This window comes from Bactrocera dorsalis, chromosome 3, assembly GCF_023373825.1.
Source record: "Bactrocera dorsalis isolate Fly_Bdor chromosome 3, ASM2337382v1, whole genome shotgun sequence".
Classification (NCBI taxonomy): domain Eukaryota; kingdom Metazoa; phylum Arthropoda; class Insecta; order Diptera; family Tephritidae; genus Bactrocera; species Bactrocera dorsalis.
In genome coordinates, this window is record NC_064305.1 from 19,393,556 (window position 1) to 19,419,966 (window position 26,411).

At 34.4% G+C, this 26,411-nt stretch overlaps 2 protein-coding genes across 3 annotated transcripts in view; one reads left to right on the plus strand and one right to left on the minus strand.

Annotated features, from left to right (window-relative positions):
- LOC105233411 (uncharacterized) overlaps window positions 1-26,411 on the minus strand; it is a 139,761-nt gene that overhangs the window by 25,026 nt on the left and 88,324 nt on the right. The window lies entirely within an intron of this gene.
- LOC105233409 (inactive pancreatic lipase-related protein 1) lies at window positions 1,650-25,991 on the plus strand. The gene is made up of 8 exons (XM_049451927.1): window positions 1,650-2,181; window positions 3,797-3,999; window positions 17,130-17,229; window positions 18,782-18,936; window positions 19,438-19,692; window positions 22,661-22,879; window positions 22,945-23,098; window positions 24,779-25,991. The coding sequence occupies exons 2-8, from the start codon at window positions 3,951-3,953 to the stop codon at window positions 25,119-25,121; spliced, it is 1,275 nt and encodes a 424-aa protein (XP_049307884.1). The 5' UTR covers window positions 1,650-2,181; window positions 3,797-3,950; the 3' UTR covers window positions 25,122-25,991.

The window sequence follows — 26,411 nt, forward strand, 5'->3', positions numbered from 1 at the left end:
ACGCCAAATTTCCATCGTACGTGAATTTTAAGACACCTTTTATAAAGTAAGTAAGGTAAAACAGACTGTTATTTGTGGCGAGAGTATAAAAATTGACTGTGTAAGGGCTCAAAACTAATATAATGCCATAAGCCCAAAGCCAAAAGCTTTGATTCCTATTATTATTAGATCCTCAAAAGATGTTCAAATATTTATTTGCTCTTTGATTTTCATATACACAAGAACACAAGAACTTCCACAAAAATAATACAACATTAACTACCCGGTACACATTTTATTTACATACCAGATTTGGCAGCGGCTCTAGGAAATAATCACATTCAGGAACTGATATAAAACGCTTATAAACGTAAGTAGACACGTAACGAATGCTAATAACAAAACGTGTCGCATTAAAATTGAAAGAGCCAAAAAACGTTCTACAAGTAAGATTACTATTTTGATAGCCGCCGTGTTGTAGTAATGACAAAGAGCCGGGCAGAGAATACGGAAACCAATTTTCCCACGTATGAGAAATATACGTATGTGCATTTGTATGTAGACTGATATGTCGTAGGCAATCGAAATTCAATAAGAAAAATTAAATTAAATAAAAATGGGTGGGAAGTGTTGAGCTGCGCGCTCGCTGACGCTGTCAATTGAATAACAAGTAAGCGCCACAAACTTATAAACGCTCGAAGTCGAGTGGGGAAAAAGCAGTGGAACCAGAATTAATTTCAAATAAAAAGCGCGGGTGAGCAGCGCACGCGACTCTGAACAGCTATCAATCAAGTTGACAAACTTTGAGATTGAAGCAAATACAAATGAGGGAATTTTTATGTGGATTTTGTGATTGTTTTTTCTTCTGTTCAAACTTATTAAAAATTCACGAATATGGAATGAGGTGATTCTAATTCTCTCCTGCGCAATTTTGCTCTATTTTTATTGAAAAACAATTCATAGAGGATTAAACTAGCGAACATAAATTTTGATATAAGGTATAAGTCCTGGATAGGGCAACGAAAAAATAAAAACACTGATGTTTGAGAATAATATGCCTAACATACCAGATTTGATAGTTGGTCTAGGAAATAATCGTAAATAGTGAATGCAGGAGTAGACATAGAACATAAAAATTGGCGCAACAGTGTGCATAGACATAGACATCGACATAGATATAGACATTGACATAGACATTCATAGACATAGACATAATATAGACTGCGAAAGAAATCAAGAGAGCTTAAATTTTTCCTACTAACTTAATAGTTTAACAAATGCAAAACATAAAAATATAAGTTATTACAAGCGCCCAAACCATAAAATTTGCAAACAAGCAATAATCCTTGTAAATTAACACTTATTCAGTATTTTTACAAAAATTCAAAGTGAAAGAAGCGGAAAAAAATTGCAGCGCCACTTTTGGGCCACACAACGCTTTTGCGTTCACTGAGTTCACCGCGTGCTGTTGCGCTTTGTTTACAATTGGGCACTTAGCGACGGCAACAACCACAACAAAAATAACAACCGGCTATTGCTGTTGCTACTTTATGTCACTTTGACGTCACTGAGTTACTCATTTCAGCGAGAAGAGCGTTCATTTTGGTGAGCACAAGTTCGGCGCTTAAGTCTTTTGTTTGCCAGGCGCTTAGCTTCAGCATTTGCTTTTTTCCTCTATTTCCCACTTTTATTTTGTATTTATTATTATTGTGTTTATTATTATTTCTGTTTTTGCTACAATCACTATAATTCTATATTACTCGTGCTGCTACTACAGTTGATTTACGCGAATTTTAATAAGCAATTAAGCAAAATATAAACAGCTGATTCGTCATGAAGCGATTTCAGCGTCGTGCTCGCGGTGTTTGCTGTTTTGTTCTGTATTTTTTATGTAGTTTTCTCAGTAGTTGTATTATGATTTTACTTTTTGCACTTGTTCCGAGTCTAAAGCATAACTTCGAGCAGAACATCTTCAGTTAGCGTGAGTTTAGTGTGGATTTCTACTCGCATGGAACTGGTTGCAAAACAAGCGCGCGACGCAGCGTAAAAAGCGAAAAGGATAAACGCTTAGAACAAAACAGTGAATTAAATGCTATTATAAGAAACTTGTGGCAATAAAAATTATTTAAATGTTTGTGGTTTGAAAAGTTGTGTTGAATATATATATATACTTAAAAGAATCAGTGGTTGTGTTGAAGCCAGGTGTGTGATGGAAAGAAGTTAGAATTGTGGTTTTTAAAAATAAATTTTTGTAAGGATTTTGTGAATTTATATTATTTTTGTTAGCAAGCGTGAAATTCAATAAGTTAAATAAGAAAGATTAAGAAAATACTAAAAGCAATCAAACATTATGTTCATTTTCGCGAATGCGAAGAAAAACTATGAAATGTTAAAAAAAATAAATATATATATTGAAATAAATTTTTATATTTTATTAAAGTTTTCATTTTAAAAGTCAAAATTTTAATTCAAAATTAAGAAAAATTTAATTAAACATAACAATTTGAAAAAAATATGTTTAGTGCAAAAAAAAAAGGATTGTTATTATAATTAGCTGGATTTTTTAATATAATTGGTACCGTAATAATTATTTTGACAATTTTTAAATTTAAAGCAATGAAATAAATATAATACGAAAATTCAGAAAGCTTTGCAAAGTTTCGTTATTGAAACTCGAAAGTATGAAAATAAAGCCTAAAAATTTAAGAAATTAAAAATTTATTAATTAAAAAAATTAGTCATTTTTTAATTATTATTTTTTTATTTAATTTTTTTTTGATTGAAAAGACATAAGAAAATAATAATTAGTTAATTTAAAAAAATTTAAATAAATAAAATTAAATTAAGAAAATAACATGTTTTTGAAATTATTATGTAATTAAATTGAAAAATAACAATTAAAAAAATATAAAATACAAAATAATTTAAAAAATTGAAATTATTTAAAAATATATATTTATTTAAAATTATTAAATTAAAATTAATTTAAAAAATATTTATTATTTTATTTTAATTTTTTTAAATTATTATTTTTTAGTGTTTTTTTTTTAAATTACATTAAATTCAATTATTCTTTTTTTATTTTTTTTTTAAATTTAAAAGGTATATTTACTTATTTTAATTTAAATTAAATTGAAAATTAAAATAAAAAATTAAGATTTTTTAATTAGAAAATTAAAAAAACAAGAAATCTCATATTATCAATACACTAAATTTTTTAAATATAAGTTGAGCTTTGATAAAAATATTGTTACTTGCAAATATTAGTAAATTAGATAAAAGCTTGAAAATTAACAACAAAACACGCCGAATTCTTCTGTAGTATAGTTTCTAATCAATATTTTAATTTTTAAAATTATCTTTCTAAATGAATTAAAAATTATCAAATTAATTTTATATTTGTTGTTGTATTTATAATTTTCTACAAATATTAATATAATTAAAAAAAAATAATTTAATTTAATGAAAATGATTTTAATAATTTTTTTAAGTTAAAATGATTTTTGAGGAAAATTTGAAATACAACAACAACTATTTTCATTAAATTAAATTGTTTTTTTTTTTTTAATTTCGATAATTTTTGGATAAAATAGTAAATACAACAACAAATATTTAAATAAAATTTAATTTAATAAATTACGAGAAAATAACCAAAAATTATATATTTTCAAATTAAAAGTTTACTACTTTCTATATGAACAAGTTTGTCTAAAACCTTTGCAAGAGGTTTAAAGAAAAAATTAATGTTTATATATGTGTGTGCATATGTAACTGCTAATATCACATTTAAACCACAATTTAACCAACAATAATCCAGTATAAATTATTGCTAATTATTAACGTTTCATTACAATAGAAGCTAGAGTTAGAACAGTGTTTATCTTTTTGCTTAAAAGGCGAAACACAATTGCCAGACAAAGACTAAATAAATAAATTGTCTGCACTGAATTCAACCTTCAAAAGCAGCAAGAATGCTTCCTGCTACCTCAACATTATGTGGAATATTCTCGATACTGATTGGTGAGTACTGAACTGGCTTCGCAACAGAGAACTTTATGCTTGGTTATTAAGCAATAATTCGCGATATCTTGTATAACAAAAAAAATTGAGAATAAAAGCTATTCATTTGAATTTTAATATCATTTATTAGCACAAAAGAAACTGGATATTAGTTTAAAGAGACAAGGAAAAACTTTAACTTCGGCTATAATACCCTTCACATATACAAAAGATGCCACACAAGAACTTGATGCTGATCAGTCAGTTTATATCCGATGTGAACAATTTCTCTTCAGAGACTATACCGCTGCTTTGGTCAATAATACATGTAATTTTTCGTGAATATATCTTGTCAAATAAAAAAATTACTATACAAGATTATTACATTGAGCGGTCAGATTGTATAGCAGCTATATGTTATAGTAGTCCGATCTGAACAATTTGTTCAGAGACTGTATTGTTGCCGTGACAAATAAGCTCGTCATGCTGATCAATTATATTTACTTTATATCATTAAGTCGCTTTGGTAAGACTACGCTGTAAGCATCGGTGGTCCCCACGGTATTATACACTGGAGAAGGTATCGATAGTGATGCCGCAAAGTCTGTTAAAATTCGCGTCAAGCTCAAACTTCCTAAAGAATAACTACTCCTCATGGGCCTAGTAACTGAACTGCATCTGGTATCACAAAGGACCAAAACTGGTCTATGCGTAGCTCATTTGCCTACCAAACCAACCTAACCTAACCTATAGCGCCTACGACTTTTCCGTTTGGGTGTTATAAATGTAGTGACAAACTCAATATACCCTGTTCAGGGTATAATATATAAGGGTAATATTGTGTAAAGAAGTTTTTAAAGAAGATTAAAAAATTATGATTATTTTGCATTCTAATTTTGGACAGCTAAACATGTTGTTTTTCACCCTTCTATCGAATAAACTTCTTTCATCAATTTGAATTTAGTTTCCCTAAATCGTTAGTCAAACCAGTTTTATATACGTTCGTGTATTTTGCGCCGAATATCGCGTCTAGTATCAAACTTATTGTCAAGTAACTTATTGTCTTGTTAGAATTGTCTCCATTTGTTAGAAAGGGAATGAAATAATACGCCACAAATGATGACGCAGAAATGATTGTAAAAGAAATGGCTGCTATAATCTGTTACTTTCTTGAAACTTTTGAGTTTTTTGACTTTTCGCTATTCGTCCTCTCAAAAGGGCGATTTTATCACACCAGAAATTATAGTCTGCTCTTAACAGCATGTCTGTTATAAATGAAAAATAGCGGGAGGCCATTCTCAAGACATTTTTCCAATAAAAATTGGAAATCAAAATTCAACTCAATTTTCGATCAATTGTTTCAATAATTAAGTCAAGTTTTCAATTATTGATATCGGTAGGATCCATCTCAAATCTTTAATTATCAGAATTAGATCCCCATATGTTACTTATTACATACAATATATTAATTGCAGGAGTTTGGAATATACAATATAAGGCTCTGTGCCTTTTTGTGCATGAGGCTTAACAATAAGAAACACACCAGGCTTTACAAAGGCTGTAAGTTCACGTATTTCAAACATTTTCCAATCTAACGATTTCGTCTATTTTACTCATTTTCTTGTAAATTATCGATGGATGCTACGACTACGAGTATCTTTGAAAGGAAATAATAAGAATAAGACTAAGTGTATTGAAATGTGACAAAATGTGGCCATAAAAAATTCACAAGCTGGTCATAAAAATCACACCAAAAGAAGTGGATAAACAAAGAAACTTAAAGTAAATCTAATGTAAAGAATATAATTGCGCGTTTGTTTAGCAAAATTTTGTTAATTATTCATGCAAACAATATGAGTTTATGGCTGTATGAAATATAGTTATTAGGGGTATTCACGAAAACTGCTAGCCGGCGTATTTTTGTTTTAAAATCTGAGTGAACATTTACATTGATAAAGCTAGCCATTGTTAAAGTAGTTTTATTGTGAAACACATAGCATACATTGTAACGGTATTACCGTGTAGAGCTTAATATAAGAACATTTGTAAAATTTGAAAAACTTCTTATTTGGTAGTGTAAACGGTAATCTATACATTTTTTGAACAATGCAATAAAGATCAGTATAAAATATCAGCTATGAATTCACTATATGTGCCTTTGATTAAGACAACACAGTTACTATTGTTGTTGTTTTAAGAACGTGGTTCATAAGGTCCGTAGTTGTGTGCTCTTTTGGAAATTTATTCTAATATTATTGAATCGTAGTTGCCAAAGCAATTCTGACAAAACAGAGTTCGATCGAAAATAATTTTTAAGTTTATCTTTAGGTTATTTCTGATGGGATTCTAGGGTACGTCTTCTTCCAAACTATAGTCGCTTAAAACTTCTAAATCTGTCTATACTCACTGGTCGTAGGGAATTGGTTGGCATTATAATCTTACTGAAACTTCTAAAAGGATTAGTTTGTAACTATCTTCTCTTATCAGAAGTTAAATTTAATACCTTGCCTCACTTATGTATGTAGGTCAGACTCTCACTTTTCAAATCATGTAGGTAGATAGGCGTGTTACAAAAAATGGACTCAATCAGCAATGGAAGCGCTGTGTGGTGTCAGATGGGTTCCAAGAAATTTGTGTCGGGCTTGTGATAGATTTGGGCGTTCACAGAGTATTTAGAAAACAGTTTCCATATTTCCTTCTAGCTTGTATTTTTAGCGTATGCTATTTCTGCATCTATTTAATAAGTCATTGGTTCTATCTCTGCCATACTTGGGCCATGTCTGTTTTGTTCCTTGCAACTTGGCTTTGATTTCCGTTTGTTCTGAGCTATACATTCGAAATGCATGTAAAGCTCTCTTTTGATAGCTCCCACCGGGCATGGTATTAACTCAGCCTCACATTTGTCTAAAGAGGCTGTTAGCTTTGCCAACTCGATTTGCTTTTCGTTGCTGAAAATGTTCATGTGACCAAGAACCCAAATTATGGATAAGTGGAGTTGGCGTGCCAATGAGCTTAAAACTTTCTGCGATTGTTAACTACTTTAGAATTTATTTGTGGCGTCGACAAGGCTAGCTAAGCTGCCGGACTACCCGTGTATATCGTTGCTTTCTATATCCTCCTGTGGTTATATTATGCAATAGAACTCTACAGGCCTTGTATTACTAAAGGGTGATTTTTTAAGAGCTTGATAACTTTTTTTAAAAAAAACGCATAAAATTTGCAAAATCTCATCGGTTCTTTATTTGAAACGTTAGATTGGTTCATGACATTTACTTTTTGAAGATAATTTCATTTAAATGTTGACCGCGGCTGCGTCTTAGGTGGTCCATTCGGAAAGTCCAATTTTGGGCAACTTTTTCGAGCATTTCGGCCGGAATAGCCCGAATTTCTTCGGAAATGTTGTCTTCCAAAGCTGGAATAGTTGCTGGCTTATTTCTGTAGACTTTAGACTTGACGTAGCCCCACAAAAAATAGTCTAAAGGCGTTAAATCGCATGATCTTGGTGGCCAACTTACGGGTCCATTTCTTGAGATGAATTGTTGTCCGAAGTTTTCCCTCAAAATGGCCATAGAATCGCGAGCTGTGTGGCATGTAGCGCCATCTTGTTGAAACCACATGTCAACCAAGTTCAGTTCTTCCATTTTTGGCAACAAAAAGTTTGTTAGCATCGAACGATAGCGATCGCCATTCACCGTAACGTTGCGTCCAACAGCATCTTTGAAAAAATACGGTCCAATGATTCCACCAGCGTACAAACCACACCAAACAGTGCATTTTTCGGGATGCATGGGCAGTTCTTGAACGGCGTCTGGTTGCTCTTCACCCCAAATGCGGCAATTTTGCTTATTTACGTAGCCATTCAACCAGAAATGAGCCTCATCGCTGAACAAAATTTGTCGATAAACACATTTCGAACCGAACACTGATTTTGGTAATAAAATTCAATGATTTGCAAGCGTTGCTCGTTAGTAAGTCTATTCATGATGAAATGTCAAAGCATACTGAGCATCTTTCTCTTTGACACCATGTCTGAAATCCCACGTGATCTGTCAAATACTAATGCATGAAAATCCTAACCTCAAAAAAATCACCCGTTACTACTTCCGCTTGGAAGACGTTGCCTAAGTTTAGTAGATAGATAGAAAGAAAGATGTCAATAATATTTCACCGCCCTACAGAGGGTGGTAGCATCCTCTACTAAAATCTACAGAACTTGCTGATACTTTCTGAGTAGACACGTCTAAGGGCAGTTGATGCAGAAGCAGATAAATCGCCTCGGTCGAACCTGACTCAACACTAGCTGCTTTTTGTATTCCATTTAAAGTCTTGACATTATAGTGCTTCTTGAATGCCACTCAACCAGTGCTATTATTATATTATTATTTCTAAGTTTAAATCATATTAACTTTGAAATTTTTGCTTGTGTAGCTGATCAGTTTTAGATCTTCTTCTTCTTCTATATTAGCGAAGACACCGCTTAGGCGATTATAGTTTAGTTTACAACAGCGCGCCAGTCGTTCTTCTTTTTCGCTTTTTTACTTTTCCACCTGGTCTTTCCAACGGAGTGAAGGTCTTCCTCTTCCTATGTTTCACTCGGCGGGTACTGCGACGAATACTCTGAGAGCCAAAGTGATTTTATCCATTCGGACAACATAATGTAGCCAACGTAGCCGCTGTGGAGGTGCAGTTATATGTGAAAGTTCACGCAAGTGATAAAAGTTCTCTGAGCGCTATTCATTTGGGAGCGGACAGAAATCATTCTTTTACATATAGCTCACAACTTCCGGTCTTAGACCAGGAATTCGCTGGGTAGCTAAAACATTGGTTTGAAGGCGAGCTAAAGTGAGGTTGCGAACCATCCCTCCCCAGGGTTGCGTGCTGGGTTTGGGACCCGTCACGTAAAAAAACGCCCTCAATGAAAAAGTTTTAGATCACAAAATTTATGAACTCTCATGTCATGATTCAACTTATTCAACACAGGTTCGGATAGCGTTCCTCGGTTGAATGGCCGTCTTTATGACCTTTATAGCCTTCATAATACTTGAACTATAAAAGCTAGTGTCTCTGAAACAGATTCAGACATAAATTGTTTAAGCGTAATGCAATAAGATATCATGATGCCGGTGATACTGAAATGATCTGAGCTTCACTGAAGCTGTTGTAGCAAAAACTCATGAAAATATACTTAGATACATACTTATGTAAATATTAGAGCTCATAATATTTGACTAATCGACTAAGCGGATCAACCGGATAGAACATTATTCTAGTAGTAATATTCGGTATGCAGTATCTGGCAGGTCATAAGACGTCGACTATTCGATTAAACGCTCATTTTCGACTATTCGGTTAACCGTTCGTTGCCGACTATACGAATAGTAAGCGTTCAACTTCTACAAATTTTTTCTGCATGTACTTTCACAAGACCAAAAAATTGCAATAATATTCCAAACCGTTTTGGTTTTATTTAAAAAAAGTCTTTTGTAGCGCTCTTTTTGAAAAAACCTGCTCTTAAAGTTGAGGCCACTGACTCCGAATTTCGGAAGACAAATTTTAATAACTCGACTCGTTGTTGGATCGTATATCTTTCCATGATCAAATGGCAAACCTTTCTGAAGAGAAATATCAAAAGAGCGGAAAAAAATATGGCGTCGTTTGCTGTCCCTTTCGATCTACTTTTATAGCGCCTTATATAAAATCCTTATATATAAATTTATAGAATATTTTCAGCAAACATTATAGGCTGTTCATTTTCATTTATCTAAAGACTATTCGAATAGTACTAATCGGTTAGTACTATCGGTTACAAACCGGATATTCGATTAATCGGTTTTCAAGTTATTCGAATAATTTTCAGAGCCCTAATATAAGTATGTACATGTACAAAAGTGATCACAATGAAAACATCAGCAGCTGCGTGCTAGTCATTTATGGAAATCTCCCTCAGCGATAAATGTTTGAGTAAATTTGCAAAAATGTTAGATAGTACAAAGAGCAAACCAAAAGAACTATTTTTATATAGTATAGTATTTATTGTTGGATTCATTGAAGCTGAGTAAAGGAAATGACATTGATAAGTAGTTCATTAACATTAAAGTTTTCGAATAAAGTTGAGTTAATAAGCATAAAGGTGTAGACAAATATTTCTATAAAAATATAAAAACTTTTAAAAATTACAAAAATAAATTAAAAAAATATATCTATTTTGACCGCGAATAGCCGTGAGGGTGCCAAGTCTAAAGTATAGTTAAATTGACTTTTTAATGTACAAATTTTTTTCATGATTAACACGTCACCTCCTAGTATTGTTAATGTTATTAAATTACTTAACAATCAATCGCGCAATATTCGCTACAAAATAATGATAATAAAAACGCCAAATACCTCCGGGTTGTCTGCAAACACCGCGTGCAAATGTCATGCGAACTTGTTCACAATTCAAGTTCATGGCGGCACTTAAATTAAGCTCGCGAAGTCATCAGCTTTGTTCGGTTATTTATTAGTTTGTATTGGCTTTGGTGCCGGTTCTTTTTTCTGCACAGCGGCCTTCATGCTCTGGCTTGTAAAATCAACAAATTCGTGCCGATGCGAAGCGAATGGCCAAAGCAGAAATGCGCAAAAACACTTTGTAAACAAATTAAAAATGTGTAAATTGAGCACTTGAGTAGTGGAGCAACAAAAAGCAGTTGTGGTTGGATAGAAGAGTCAAATGAGAAAGCGGAAAAAAATATTAAAATTTTTTTAGGATCAGTTTGATAGTCTAAAATTAAAATATATTAAACTATGATATAATAATAAATTGGAAATAAATTATATAAATATATAAAACTTTAAAAAAATTACTTACATATATAAAACTTGAAAATTTGTTAATACTTTTTTTAAAATGTTCGTTGAGGTTCAGAGATGGTTTCTCTCGAATAATTGCCGGAAAACCCCTAAAAACAGCCCTTTTATTTTTCTCATACAAACGAATGAATGTTTGTTTTTTAGTAACGCTAAGAGATCGGCTGAACCAATATTGATGAAGTTTTCAAGAGAATGTTCTGTGTGAATCAGGGAAGGTTTAGAAATAAAAAACCTGTATGTCTTTCATGAGGAAAAGTCGGAAAATTGAAAAATTCCAAAAAGTTAATTTTTTCCATACAAATTTTTTCATTAAATTTGTGTGTTGCAAACAAAGTGATCAATTACAGATTGAAATTTGTTACGATGCCATGAAGAGGTCGCGCTAATATCGGTTGGCGTTCTTTTTGGCATCAACATACAAGCCCAAGGCACATGTACGAGTACTCCCAGAATGCGATGCCATACGTGCGGTATTATGCATCGCGGTCAATCAGCAAGCGATCGCCACCATGTCAGAGACTTTTCAAGCAACAGCTTCGATGGACTTTATCTTGAAGCAACATATATATGGTGCAGTCAGTTGCTAGATGTATTCTGTTGAGTGGCAAAAGAGAGGTTTGCCGCACGCACACATTATTCTTTGGATGGTGGTTACACCAGATCAAATTGATGAAATTACGAGTATTTAATTATGCGGAAATTCCTGATGCAAAGAAAGAAGATCCAGTATTATACAAGTGATGAAAACCAATAAGGTTCATGGAACTTGCGGACATCACAATCCCACTTCGATTTGTGTGTAAATGCACGAAACAGTATCCACGTGCTTTTCTTTTGGAAATGATGGATATCCACTGTATCGGCGTCGCTCACCAGACGACAATGGCGTGAGTTAGAGGCGTGAATATCGAAGTTGACAACACATGGATCGTACTATATTCACCATCATTGTCTAATTCACATTCAAAACTCATATCAGTGTTGAGTATTGCAGTTTGGTGTAATCGATAAAATACGTTTGTATGTACATCACCAAAGGAAGCAACATGGCGGCTATTAGTCTTGAACGATACGGTCGATACGTCAACTGAAATAAAGCGCTTTTTAGGTTATTTACTTTTGCAATTCATGTTTTCCGACTGTTGTACATCTAGCAGTTAATTTGGAGAATGGCCAAATAGTGTATTTCAACCCAGAGAATACAATACAGCTGGTGGAAACACCGCCAGCAACAAAATTAACATTGACGAGTTTTTGCTCAACTTTCGTCAGTGATCCGTTTGCGAGAACATTGCTCTATTCGGAAATATCTTGATATTGTACATGGAAAGCATCGTCAAAGAAATGTTTACTCAGAAAATAAGGGCAAGCAGTAGATGGACATCCAGGTGTGTTTTCAACTAATGCATTAAAACGAATTTACACAATCCAACCGAAAAACGACGATTGTTTCTACCTTCGGTTGCTATTGATTAATGTACGTGGTTCCACTTCATTTGAGTCATTGCGTACTGTGAATGATATGGTGTATGCAACTTTTTGAAAAGCAAGCCAGCAATTACAATTGCTGGAAAATGATAATCACTGGAATGCAAATGAAGTTCGCACACTTTTCGCGATAATCATTTTGACATATCAGCTTCAAATCCGCGTCTATTATGGGATACGAACAAAAATGACATTGCCGAAGACATTTTACATCGTCTTCACTAAAAATTGGAAAGGGATCAATTTCGGTTGATACTTCCGATGGTTTGATATCAATAACATATGCCGTTTATAGATTCACGAAAGAAGAACTCATTACGAATGTGTATCCGAATATAGGCCAAATTATCGTAACTGCGATTCCTTAAGTGTACGCGTAATGTTAGCTGCCAAAAATACCGATGTTGTTGACTTAAACTGGAAAATTCAAAAGACGACGCCGTGAATTATCCAGTGGAATTTCTAAATTCTTTGGAGAGGATTGGTATGCCACCGTTGTTATGTTTCGCAATCTTCATGCGCCGAAACTGTGTAATGGAACCCGACTGATTGTGATGCACCTATCGAATAGAAGGGGCAGAATGCTTGATTCTACGAGTTCCTTTAAGTTCTATTGATTTGCCATTTTAGCTCAAACGGATTCAGTTTCCAGTAAAAATTGCATTTGAGATGACAATCATCATTACACACAAGGATAGTCGCTAGAAATATACGGCATAAATTTGGAACTGCTATGTTTTTGCACGGCCAAAAATACGTGGCGTGCTCACGAGTTGGAAAACTATCTTCTCTGCACATTTACGCACCGGAACAGAAACCAAACATGTTGTTTATCAAGCCGCGTTACATTGAAAAAAAAAGAAATGATAAATTTAACTTTCTCTTCATTTCAAAACACATATGTAATTTCACGCAGGACAACGGCTGCGGGGTCAGCTAGTATATAGTAAATATGAATATTTCTTTGTTCGCTTCTTAAGCACAGTAATTATTTGGCCAATCTAGCTTAAGAAAATGAATTGCACCAAAACAAGCTATAATTTCAAAAAATTAGGAATTTTTATGAAATATTAACCCAAAAAAAGATAAAATGCAATTTTTTTAATTTCTTTTTTTAGCAATTTGATTTTTTAATTTTTATTTTTTTCTAAATTTTTTTTGTGTGTTTTAAATGTGTTATCTATATCTCGAGTTATTGGCCGAACTTTTGCGTAAACTTGGTATTACTGGATCCGACGATACTAAAACTAAGTGCGGAAGATCTTCCATACTGTAGGGTCGCGAATTTTTGCGAGAAGGGTTCAAACGAATATTTCTTAAATTTTTCCGCACTTCTTAAGCTACTTCCGACATAATTCCGAGTGGAAGTAGTGCATTTTTGATGATATCCTCTCCGTGAATCATTATTCTCAAGAAGGAATGTGGAACCACAGATATTCTGTGACAAAAATCCGTGCAGTTTCAAAAGCATATTCGGGAATTCTATAAATGTTTATGATATATCCAGAAGCTATACAGCGCAGAATCAATGAAAACCTTTGGTTATTCTTTCCGGTTATTTTTTTTTAAGTCACTTGTAACAAAATTTATTTAGTTACTTAAGTTTGTGATCATCAATTCTTACAAATTTAGTTTTCTCCTTTTTACAATAAAAAGGGAAACAGATCTGAAACAACGATAAGGACTACTGAATTTAATTTTTCCTAACAGATAGGAACAGGAACAGAAGAGAAGAGGATTTAAAAGGCTTATTTCTGGAACTCCCGAAGACAAGATGAAAGAATCGAATGACACCACATCAACAACAATGTCTGTTGTGCAAATAAGACTTAATCCATTGTAAGAAGACAAAATCTAAAGAGAATAATTTTTTTAATTATAATGTTGTGTGAAATTTTATCAAAGGCTTTAGAGAAATCTGTGTAAGCCACATCTACTTGAAATTAAGCGGAGAAGGTAGACATGCAATAATCACTACAAACAGCTAAATCTAACACAGTAGAGCGACCAGAGACAATTCAATGCTGATTGACGTTAATGATTCATTTAACTGCAAATAATATATTTTTAACTGAGGACTCAAAAAATTTAGCAACGGTGGAGAGTTTACAAATAGGGCTCTAATAGGAGACCACATTCTTTCTACCACCTTTAAAGATAGGGGTGATGAATGTCAATTTCCACTCTGGAATCAAATTACCAGAAGACAGATATTTATTGGAGAGAAGCATGAAAACATATACAAAGGCAGGCCAATTTTTTATAATTACAGGCGGCAGCCCATCTATATCCAATTTGAAAGAAGACTTAGAAATATCCTGCAAAAGACACAGTGTGCCAAAATATATGGAAGGGAAATTATTAGCAGAAAAAGTAGAAGTAGTTCCAAGTTCATCGTGTACATAATTTGATTTGAAGAATTCAGCAAACTTGTGTAGAGTAATTTTTCCAAATTATAAAACAGTTTTGTGTAGTTTTAAAAATGAACGAAGGAGGCATGACATTTTGTTGAAGAGAATTTTCTGTAGTATTTATTTTAAAGATTTCTCAAGTGTTTGTGGTCCTTAGTATACTATTGGCAACTTATATGGTTGTATATATTTAACCGGAATAGTATAATGACAAAATTCTTGAATTGATTTAAAAAAAATGGAAAAACTATTAGCAGTATCTAGGCCAAAAAGTAAATAATCCCATTTACACTCAAGCAGCAGATCGTTGAGTTTTGCAAAATTACAAAATGAAAAATTAAAAACTAGTCAAAGGAGAATGATGAATGGTAGCCAGAGTAATGGAAGAGAACCCATAAAGGGACTTAAAGTTTAAATTACTCCTGAGAAAGACTAAGTAAAGAAATCGATCAAGACAATTTGAATATGAGTTAATTTGAATCAGATTGAAACTGAGCAAGCTACGAGTATTAGTGAGATATAACACGTGAGAAGACGATAAATTGGAGAGAATAATGAGAGGGCAGAATTTTTCTTCGTGGCGTCTATTTCCCCATGACAAACTGCAAAAGTGTTTGTTTGTAGGCCGATATGATTACTGAAAATATCTCACATTCTAGCAGGGGCACCTAAAGGTAGCTAAACTTGGATAATTTACATACTAGAAAAGGTTTACTGTACAGAAGCTGAAAAATTTTTACAAAAAGGGGGCTACAAACATTAATGGGTTCAAAGAAAAATTATGAATGCAATGAATACATATTTTATGATCATAAAACTTTTATTTTCTTTTAATAAATACCTTGTGTTTTACGAAAATGTGAAAGTATCTGAATCGAGATATCACCCCTTAAATATGTTAAGCTACCCTCTGTTAACTTTGAAAGCTAACGGTGGATTTATTTGATCGCATTGAACGGTTTTGATATTATTAATTTGATAAATAAATGTTTGGCCGAGATATCTTCCCTAAATTTGGCATGGGTTATTGTCCAAGCAAAAAGTGCAATGTCCGAAAAAATAGTTCAGATCGAGTCAATGTAGCTTATAGCTGCCAACAAACAGGCCGTTCAAAGTTCTTGTAAGAAATATTTTGTACTTGTCAATATACGATTTAATAAATCTGCGATATTTTGTAGATGTGGTTACTTTTCAATTTTTTTCATATTTCATTCATTGGTATACATGCTTTCTATAAATCTACTGCGGAAAAAGGCATTTTTAAATCTAAAGAAAATGTCTCCAATTAAAAGTTTAGTTGAATGCTTCCTATGAATACATTAGAGGAGGTTCTTTAAGAAAAAATAAAAAAAAAATTATCAAAACTGTGAATTTATATCAAATTGTCATATAATATCCGAACATGCTCAGGAAAACTAAGTATTCCCATTACTCTTAGTGAGGTAATTAAGTTATTGCAAATCCCTGAAAATGCCAATAATCAAATTAGAGTTTCAGAGTCAATCGACAATATGAAAAAGAAATCGGAAGCCATCATATATTTCGAACTAATTAAATTTTTGTGGATTTCACGATACATAGTGATAGTTTTATGGCTTCATTGAGACTCAAAATTGCTACATACTGTAGATATGTCATGTATAATATGAGAACATAGCACAAGTAATTCAAAACTAAGTACTGGCTAAGGTAGTGAATTTTAATTTGACCGTTGTATTGAAACAGAAGAATACTATTTTGAATAAAATAAATTGGTTTTGCCGAAAAATTTGTTCTGTTTTTTTTAAGTCCTGTTTACTTTGTAAAACACCTTGTATATTGAAGGAACTTCCATATATTTATATAAAAATTATTGGAAATGGCTTCCTTTACTACGAATTTGAGGAAAGTCAGAGTATAGCGGTTCGAATAAAGCGTCATTAGACAGGAAGTCAGAACCATTGTCGAATTATTGCCAAAAGCGCTATTTATGTTTCGGTCGGGGTCGAATACAGCAAATTTTTATTTTCTTATTCAAATACGAACCCACATACTACACTATAACACAGTTTTCTTTGTCAGCAACTACCTACATTCCCACACCTATTATATATTAAAGTATGTCAATGATGCTTCAACTGTCTGCTAGCCTACATTCACTTTGATACCCAGGCGCCACCTACAACTGCGGCTAGACAGTGCAGCGCTGTGGGAAATCAGGGAAAAATAATTGCAGTATGCAGCCCTACATATGTACAAGTATATATTTTGGTTAAAGCTCTACATCTTTCCAGACCTCCCACCTTGTTTGAGAGCATTGCCAGCCTTATTTTTGTTCACAATACTTTTATATTCATTTTCTTTTGCACTAAATAATTTGTTTACTCATGTAACGCCTCTTAATTTGGCTTTATTTATCCACAGCTGGTTCGCCAATATTCTACAGCGCTGCGCCGCGTGGTGTCTGCTCCAATTGCTGTGCGATACGTGAACGTAAGGATATTAAATTTTTACTCTATACAAAGTAAGTATGATATTTATAATATATATATATTCTCATGTCATATATCAACACGATTACATATCGTCGCCTAAAATGCAAAACAATGTATCATTAAAAAGAAATTGAAAATCGTTGCCAGAAATAATAACCAATTTTATATCGAAAACTCTAATTTTGTTTCAATATGAGTGTATGATAACCTATATATAACCATTTTGTAAGCAAAACTCAAATTTTGTTTCAATGTTAGTGGTTTCTATTATATCGTTTTTCCTTCGCCTGTAAACTTATGAAAAGTCATGTTATGTTATTTTGCATTTTAGGTGACGATATATAGTAAGCATTGAGAACAAAGCAGATATGTTCCATAGAAACCGAGCTTTTCAAAGAAAAAAAGAAACGGTTATCTTAACGGTTACTTAATGGCATGTGAAATAAAAAGTTTTGCATACAAGAACTTGGTTTTAGTCAATCAGTTTGTATATCAAATGTCTAGCATTTTAGAAAAACTCAGGGCGATATCTCTAAAACCGAGTTCGCATATCCGAACTAAATCATAAGAGGTCCAGTGAGCTCTACACTCTCAGCTAGATTCACGTGTTTCCAGTTGTAGGTATTATAAATGGTCATCGAAGATAGCCATATCAATACTTTCTTCCTTTCTGTCTCTCCTTTTCGAGACAAAGCTTCAGATTACAACAAGTGATTTGACACGACGGCAAGGCTCTCGGCCGAGAATACAAACCAAACTACACAGGTTTACTAGTATCAAACAGTGCGATCCCCTATCCTGAGGATAACCAACGCATACCCTTAATATTTCTATAAATCATTCAATTTTATGTTGGATGCTTATTACCATTCGAAAGAACATTCCTTGGCGTTTATCTCAGATGGAAAAGGAAAAAGTCCAAAGGTGTGATATCACGTCTGCTCATCGAAGAGTTCTCTCAAAAAACGGCGCCGTCTCTTTGAAACCAATTGTCGCCAAGATCACAAGCTTCGATTCAGTTCTTGCACAAACCGTATTTTGTATGCTTTCAGTTTAAGATATCGGCGTAAAATGGACCAAGTCGTTCCATACGTCGATCTGAGTTGCTGCAAACGGCGCCGAATCGACTCGCCTCGGTCTTCGCGTACACTCTCAGCTCGTGCTGGACGTGATCCATTCGGTCAAATGCTATCCAATAATGAATACAGGGTCACAGGATGGGTGAGGGTGTTGCGAATAGTACGCTCAGTAGGCCGATTTTGTTGATTATAAGTTGTGCGAAACTTCGACTTCTTCAAAAACGAGTTTGGAAAAAAAATTTACTTTTTTTTAGGAAGCCGGGAAAGCACCAGTATTATGTGAAGGATACTTAAAACAAATACTGATCGATCCATGCTTCAGATAATGAAAAGAAATATATCTTTTTGAATTTTTTGAAAAGTAAACTTTACGGCTCACCCTCTATTTTACTGAATTTTGCATAGAGCTGTACTATATCCATACATTGAACATATAGAAATTTTCGCACTATTTCACTTTAAACATTTTTTTCATATTTCCTTCTAAATTGTCCACTTCCAGCAAAAATCCGCAAAATCCACAAAATCTCTACCTGTCGGATGAGCGTCGCTTGTCCGAAAGTAATTTCGATTTACAACAGCCATTGGCCTTCTATATACATGGCTTCTCGGAGTCGGCCACCGGCGACAGTCAGAGCAGTCAACAGTTAAAAGACGGTAAGTGAGTGGGTGGAAGGGCGCAAATGGGACGGACAGAAATGGTATGTAACGATAAGCGCTTTGCTCCACCACGTCGATATCGCTTAGCATACAGGAAGAGGAAAATTCGCGATGACATTTCAGCAAACGCTGCCGATTACATCCGTCCTCGTTGTCAAATTAAAATCGCATTGAAATTGAATTGCAATCAATGGTTGAAAATCAAAATTCGGTAAAGTGAAATCTGAAATGAAAACATAAATTGCTTTCCGACCGGACTGTATGCTGTGCGCGGCCAGCGCGAGTGACAGATGAGGGCCATTGATGGCGGATTCAGGCACAACCATGGCCAGTTACTCGTTTCGTGTCCGCACATTTTGTTTAGCGCTTTACACATTTCGCGCTGCCACCCACTCTCATCACCGCTGCTTCGTCGTCTTTTTAATGCCTTCCACCTCATTTCCTTGCCCCAGTCTGCTGGCCAGCTTGTAATTCGATTTTTTCTCGTTTGCTTTGCAGCCTTTTTGAAAGCGGGCAATTACAATGTCATCCTCGTCGATTGGAGTCCCATGACAGTGATGCCTTGGTACACGAACGCTGTTGAAAATCTGCCGGTGGCGGCGCGTTTCATCGCACGTTTTTTGCGTTTTCTCGTCGCTAACGGCTATCAAACGCGGCTCATTCATTTGATTGGTTTCAGTTTAGGCGCCGAGGTGGCGGGCTTTGTCGGCAAACAGCTGCTGGAATGGGGCGTCGTATTGCCAAGGATAACCGGTGAGTTTGTATGTGTGTGTGTGAGAAGTGGAAATGCAACGCAGTGAATTCAGTTACATTTAATGAACTAGAAAAATAATATTATTTTGACGTTAATTAGTGTAATGAGGGTAGAATATGAAATTGGATATTATTTTATGATTTTTTGTGAGATATTAATTTTTTAAATTGCCCGTGTGTGATAAATACTTTTTTGGACTATGTTGAGAGGTTTTGCTTGAAAAATGATAGCTAGCAAAAATATCAGAGAAATTAAAAAAAAAATGAAAAGCAATAAATTAAATTATAAAATATTGATCCGAAAACTGTTTTGTTTAAAAACCAACAATTTTCCAACCCTGGAAGTCAAGAAGGAAGTGCTGAATTGTTTCCACCTCATCTTCTTCCATACAGCTTCTGCAGATGGCGTCTGGTAAGATTCTGAACCTTACAGCATGGACGCCAAAAGGGCAATGGCCTGTTATAAGCCCCACAACTAAGGAAAGGCTAGCCTTACTGAGCGCAAAGTTATCACAACATTTCTTGGGATCGATTTTGCGACAGCGCATGCACCCATGGTGGCCCTGCGCTGATTAAGCTCCCGCGAAGCCCAGCTGTCAAGTATTTCCGTTCCGTTCTACCGATACCGTCCTTGCCAGCTCATCAGGTTTGCAATTTCCTGCGATTCCGCTATGGTCTCACATCCGTACCAGTCTTATCACAGAGACTCTCGCTGCTACTGATAGCGAGGTTAAGCTTCCACCAACCATGAACACACTGTTAAAGAGTTCCAGGCTAGCATCGCAGCTCTGCTATCTGAGTGAATGGTCACCTCTCCGAAGGAGGCCGCATTTCGGAGCAGTAGATCTATTGCTACTTTAATGGCTGCAAACTCGGCTGGGAATACATTAAAATAGTTAGAAAGTCTGAAGCTAGAGTTCATAAAGAGCTCCTAGTAGTTAACTCCTCCACCAACCTTCCTCCAAAGCTTTGACCCATCCGTAAAGAAGCTCACTGCCCCTCTCCTCAAACGGCCCCCCCTCTACCTACCCACAACTCCCTCGGTTAGAGAAGGAGCCGACAGAGTTCGGTTTGACGACTCCAAGATCTAGGTGATCCAGTATGAAGTCAAAGTGTGTGAGGATATCCGAGTGTTCAGATACGTGTTCTTTTAAGAACCCAGATTCTCTGAGTCCGATAGCAGCTCGCAGCCTTAACCCTTCAAAGATGTCTATGGGCACTAATGTGCAAGATGGCGTTGAGTGCCGTGATTGGAGTTGATCTTAGTGCCTTACATATGCTGATGAGCGTCGGCCATTGAACGCTCTCGTATTTCTTCGCGAGTGCGATCCTTTATAGAACCCTCCATCACACAAAGACTCCATACAAGGCTTGATTGTGGTGTCGTAGAGCCAGAAAACCACTTTCGGTGAGAGCTCTCATCTTCCGCCAATGGCTCTCTACAGCAGTACAAGGCAATCAATGCGTTTTGTGCGCCCTCTTCGATATACGGCTTTCATGAATATCATATATATAGATATATCACTGTATCCGTCAGTTGTAGAGGGATGTCCATTTGTTTATTGTAGTGAATAAAACTTGGGCTGATAGCGAGACCACTTCCTCCCAATTTGCTACGACGCTGATACCCCCGGGTAAACTCGTAAACGGTACTCAGGAACTTTCCTCTGACCAAAAGTGCTACATCGTCTGCATAGACAATCACCCGGCAGCCACGATTTTTAAGTTTTTTAAGCAGGTCATTAACGAACAGGATTCATAGAAGTGGAGAGAGAATTACACCTTGTGGGGTTCCTCTATTCATATTTCGCTCAGCGTGTGCGTTTCCCCATTTCTTGTCAATCACTCTGTCACACAGCAGATTGTGAATAGGCTGTTTGAGGTTTGATTCAATACCCAGACTGTACACAGCAGTAACGACTCCTTCTGACAGGACGTTATTGAAAACTCCCTCAATATCAAGGAAGATCCCAACAGCGAATACCTTAACACTAATGGCTTCTTCAAGCTATTACATGATAATGTGCAGGGCAGTATCCACAGACTTGCTTTACAGTAAACATGTTGCGCTTCTGATAGATAGTCCGTATGAATGCGCCTCTTTATGTACCAGTTTATCAGTCTCTCCAGCGTTTTAAGTAAGAAGGAGGAGAGGCTAAAATATTTGGGCGTTAAGTGGGATCAGTGGGACCTCTACCAAACTTCGGAATGAACGTAACTCTGACTTGTTTTTAGACCCCAGAGATAGATGTAGTTTATATTCTTTATCCATTTCGAATGACTCCCCATCGTCAGTTCTTCGCCGTCTTTGCTCGAGTATTTTCCTTAGGGATTTGTGTGGTGAGGTTTTAGTCAATTTGGCTAAGGAATCTTATGTGTGTAAATTATGTCAACCTTTAGCAATATCTCTTTTATTCACAGTTGAAAATCACATTTTTTTTTAGAAAAAAAATTAAAATTATTTTCGAATTCACTTCACTTGCTTGCAGTAAAATTTCCATATAGCACAAAAACTAACAATTACTCGAATATTTGTGTTGGGTTTTGAGTGTGCTTAGTTGACTAAATCAATTTACACAAAGCTTAAGGCGATAAATGCATTCATATTTTCAGCAAATAAATGGCAGAGAAACATTGTTAGCTAATGGCTAGTTAAACTAAAAATAAATATTGTTGTTGTTGTAATTACAAAAAGGTGTGATTTTTTGTATGCATATGTTAGAGCTTACTCTTTGCAAGGACATACTAGTAAAATATTTATCTTTTATGTAAACGAAAGAACGCTATTTGAATAAAATTTTATTAAAAAAAAAATTCTGAAAAATAATTTTTAAAATATTTTGAAAAACAAATAACAAAACCTATACTATTGTTAAATTTAAAAAATTTTAATCGTTGTATTTATGAAATAATGAAATATATACTTCTAAAATATACGTTCTGAATGCTCACAAAAATAAACTTCTAGGTCTTGATCCACCATTACCACTCTTCGAACCAAATAGCGGCAATCGCCATTTAACCCACACTGATGCGCGTTTTGTCGATGTTATACACACGGACGGTGGTATACTCGGCAATCCGGAAGCTATGGGTCATGCAGACTTTTATCCCAACGGCGGTAGAGCATTACAACCGGGTTGTGCCCGCCAAGAGATAGCCAATAATCGCTGGTTGAACATAATTAGTGAGTGGGAAGAGCTTTCATATAATTTATAAACTTTTTTGACATTATTAAATTTATTCTTGTAGTTGGTTGCAGTCACCAGCGCGCTTGGGAGTATTTTGTTGAGTCCATAAATAAGCCATACGCGTTCCCGGTGGACAAATGTGAGCCCACAAATGAATTTGGTAGGTGCAAAGAAGGCAATAGCGGGGCATATATGGGCATGGCAGCTGATAGGAGGTTGGTGTGAATATATTTTGGAATAAAGTATATGATTAGCAATTATTCATTAAATTGCAGTCATTAATCATTATACATCAGTTCATATTCATTAATCACAAAGTATTACTATCACTTATTAGTCATAAATTACTGATTAATATATAACAACAAAGAATCTTTAATAACTAATCTTTATGGTAATGACTAAGGGTTTGTAATTAATCCTTTGAAAATAAACACTAATCATTTAGAATTAGACTTTATGAATAACCTTTAATTTTAAACGTTAATTAGAAATTACTTGTCAATAACAATTTATGATTTAACAGTAGTCATTCATTCATCACTAATCAATAACATTAAAAAAAAAATAATAATCAGTAAACATTGACATCTGTAATCTTTAGTTGTTTATTGAAAATTGATCACTTTCGGAATTTTAATCATAAATCGCCAGTCAATAAATATAAAACGGTAGATATTAACCAGTAATCACTATGATTAATCATTAATAATTAGTCATTCATCAGTAAATAATAAACTTATATAAATAATCAGGAATCATTGCTCGTTAATTATTTTAATCATTCATTGTTACGAATTATTAATCATGACTTAGAAATTGCATTATACAATTATTAATCATTAAAGTAATCATTAATCAGCAATCATTATCATATCATTAATAGTTAATCCATAAGCATTAATTGCTACTAAGTAAACTTTAAAAATTAACTAATAATCATTGAAAATGAATTATTAATCATCACTTAAAAATCCTTATTTAATTAATTACCATTAATAGTTGATCATTAATCATTATTCACGATTATATTCATCAGAAATCATACTAATAATTTAATATTAAACTTTAATCTATATTTATTAATTGCAAATTGATAATTTTTTTATCGATAATCATAAATATTTAATCATTAATCACTAATCACAAATCACTACTTAGTAAACTGTAACTATTAATCAGTAATCACTGATAACGAATTATTAATCATGACTTAGAAATCATTATACAATTATTAATCATTAATAGTTAGTCATTAATCATTTTTCACGATTATATTCACCATGAATCATATGAACCATTTATTATTAATCTTTAATCTTTAGTTGTTAATTGCAAATTGATAATTTTTTAATCGTTAATCATTAACCAGTAATCGCTAGTTATATCAAAACATATTTTTATATTAAAAAATAATCTTTGACAAGTAATCATTCTTATTTAATCAAGAATCATTAAGTGCTCATTAGCAAACTGTAACTTTAACCAGTAATCATTGATAATGAACTATTAATTATGACTTAGAATTCATTAATCAATTAATAATGATTAAAAGTTAGTCATTAATCCTTATTCACCACAGTTGTATACCTTCAAATTTATTTTCCTCGCACTTTCTTCAAGTATGTAAGTCTTTCTCTTGCGTTTTGTGTAGATAGCCATCAGCTCATCTAAGGTGCTGTCAGTTGGCTGCCAAATCACAGCTTTACACACAGCACTTACTAAGAATTCTCATAGCAGATTTATTATTTTCATATTTTCCCCACTCACCTTTACGTCTATCACAACTCACCAGCGCATTGAAGCCTTCATCTCATTTACACATTTATCACCAAAATGAAGAAAAATAATGCATTTGGGTCTCTATACCCACTTTGCTGTGCCTTTCCCGTTAGACTGCGTGGTAAATTTTTCTTGGACACCAATGATGCGCCACCCTTTGGACGTAATGCCGAAGCGTTAGCCGCTACATCCCACAGCACCACAAGTACCACAACAACGGCAACAAGAGTCGAGTTCTCGGCGTTGCCGCTGTTGCCAGCTGTCGAGAAAATTAATGGCACTCGAGGCTATGACGGCAATACCTTGAGGGAAACAAGGCATACAAAAGCGGCGTCGACAAGAATATCAACAGTGGTGAATGCGGCAACAACAAGAGTTACAAAAGCAACAGCCACAGCAACGAAAACGTCGACAAGCGAAATAGCAACAACACAAAGGAGAGCAACAAGAGTTTAAAGAAAATGCAACAACTACAAATTCCACAACCCAAAATAGAGGCAGCATAAGCAGCTGCATTAGTGTCCCTACCACCAGCCTGGAGCGGTGTGAACGGACGGTCGGCTTAGCGTTTGTAGGCGCGGCGCAGTAACGATGTCCAAAGTGATTTCGAAGAGATTTGCTTTTAATGCGCGCACAAAGCAGCGGCAAAAGACAACAGCTGAGTCTTCGCTGCGCTAAGCAGCTGAGCTGTGGGCGTAAAATTGTTTCGCCTCACAGGTTGGTGTGTGTGTTGTGTGTTAGTCAAAGGGATCCATAGGACGTGGGATAAATAAGAAGTTTGTAGTGAAGTTGCTATTGTAGCTGTAATTGTTGCTACATTAGATGTAGTTGTAAGATAAGATCGCGCTTAGGGGTTTGGGCGTTGATGCAGAAAATATAAATTGCTGCGATTTTCAGCGGCGCAGAAAATATTTAAGTTAACGCTTTTCAATGTTGATGCCAAAATGTTGGAAAACTACTTTGTTGAGTTAGTAGAATATGATGAATGACGCTGACAGGCAGCGATTGTGCAGCGAGGAGAACGAAAAGCAGCCAGAACTCAGGGCAGCAGGGATGAAGCTTTGAAAAATAAAGTTTTAAGCTTTAAGACGTAGCTGGATGTAAGCGAAAGTTAGTTTAGTGATTATATGGTACATATGTAGCTGTATTCAGATATCTTGCTTTTAAATTTATAATTAACGGTATTTTAGTTTTAAGTGCAATTCCACCAAAAATGCATTCCAAAAATTTTGTACAAAATTATTGGTGGTAATGGGGATTTAGAACTCAAATAGTCATATAAAATGTTTGTAGTAGTTAGAAAACCGTAAATTTTGAACTCATATAGCTTAAGTATGACATGTGTATTAGTGTTAAGGACGCATTTAATGAAAGTTTTCATTGCCATAAATAAATATTTAGAGAAATTAAAAAAATAGATTTTCATTTTTAATAAATTAAGAAATTACCAAAAATGATATTATTATAAATAACTTATTATATAACGAAGTATGAAAGGAATTCAAAAAGTTATAAAAAAAGGGTTCTTAAATGATTTCAACATAAGTTAAGTCTTTTTAAGAAATACTATTTACAGTCTGTCAAGTAAGAGCGTGGTCGACTTTACCGACAGTTAATGAAAGATTTCGCTCTAATTCCTTCGCGAGCCGATAGAGGAAAGCTTTGTCCTTGATGCATTGTCAACAAAGGTTCAGTTGTCGTTGATCTTTTGAAAGAGAATCATGTTAAACGCCATGAGTGCTAAGT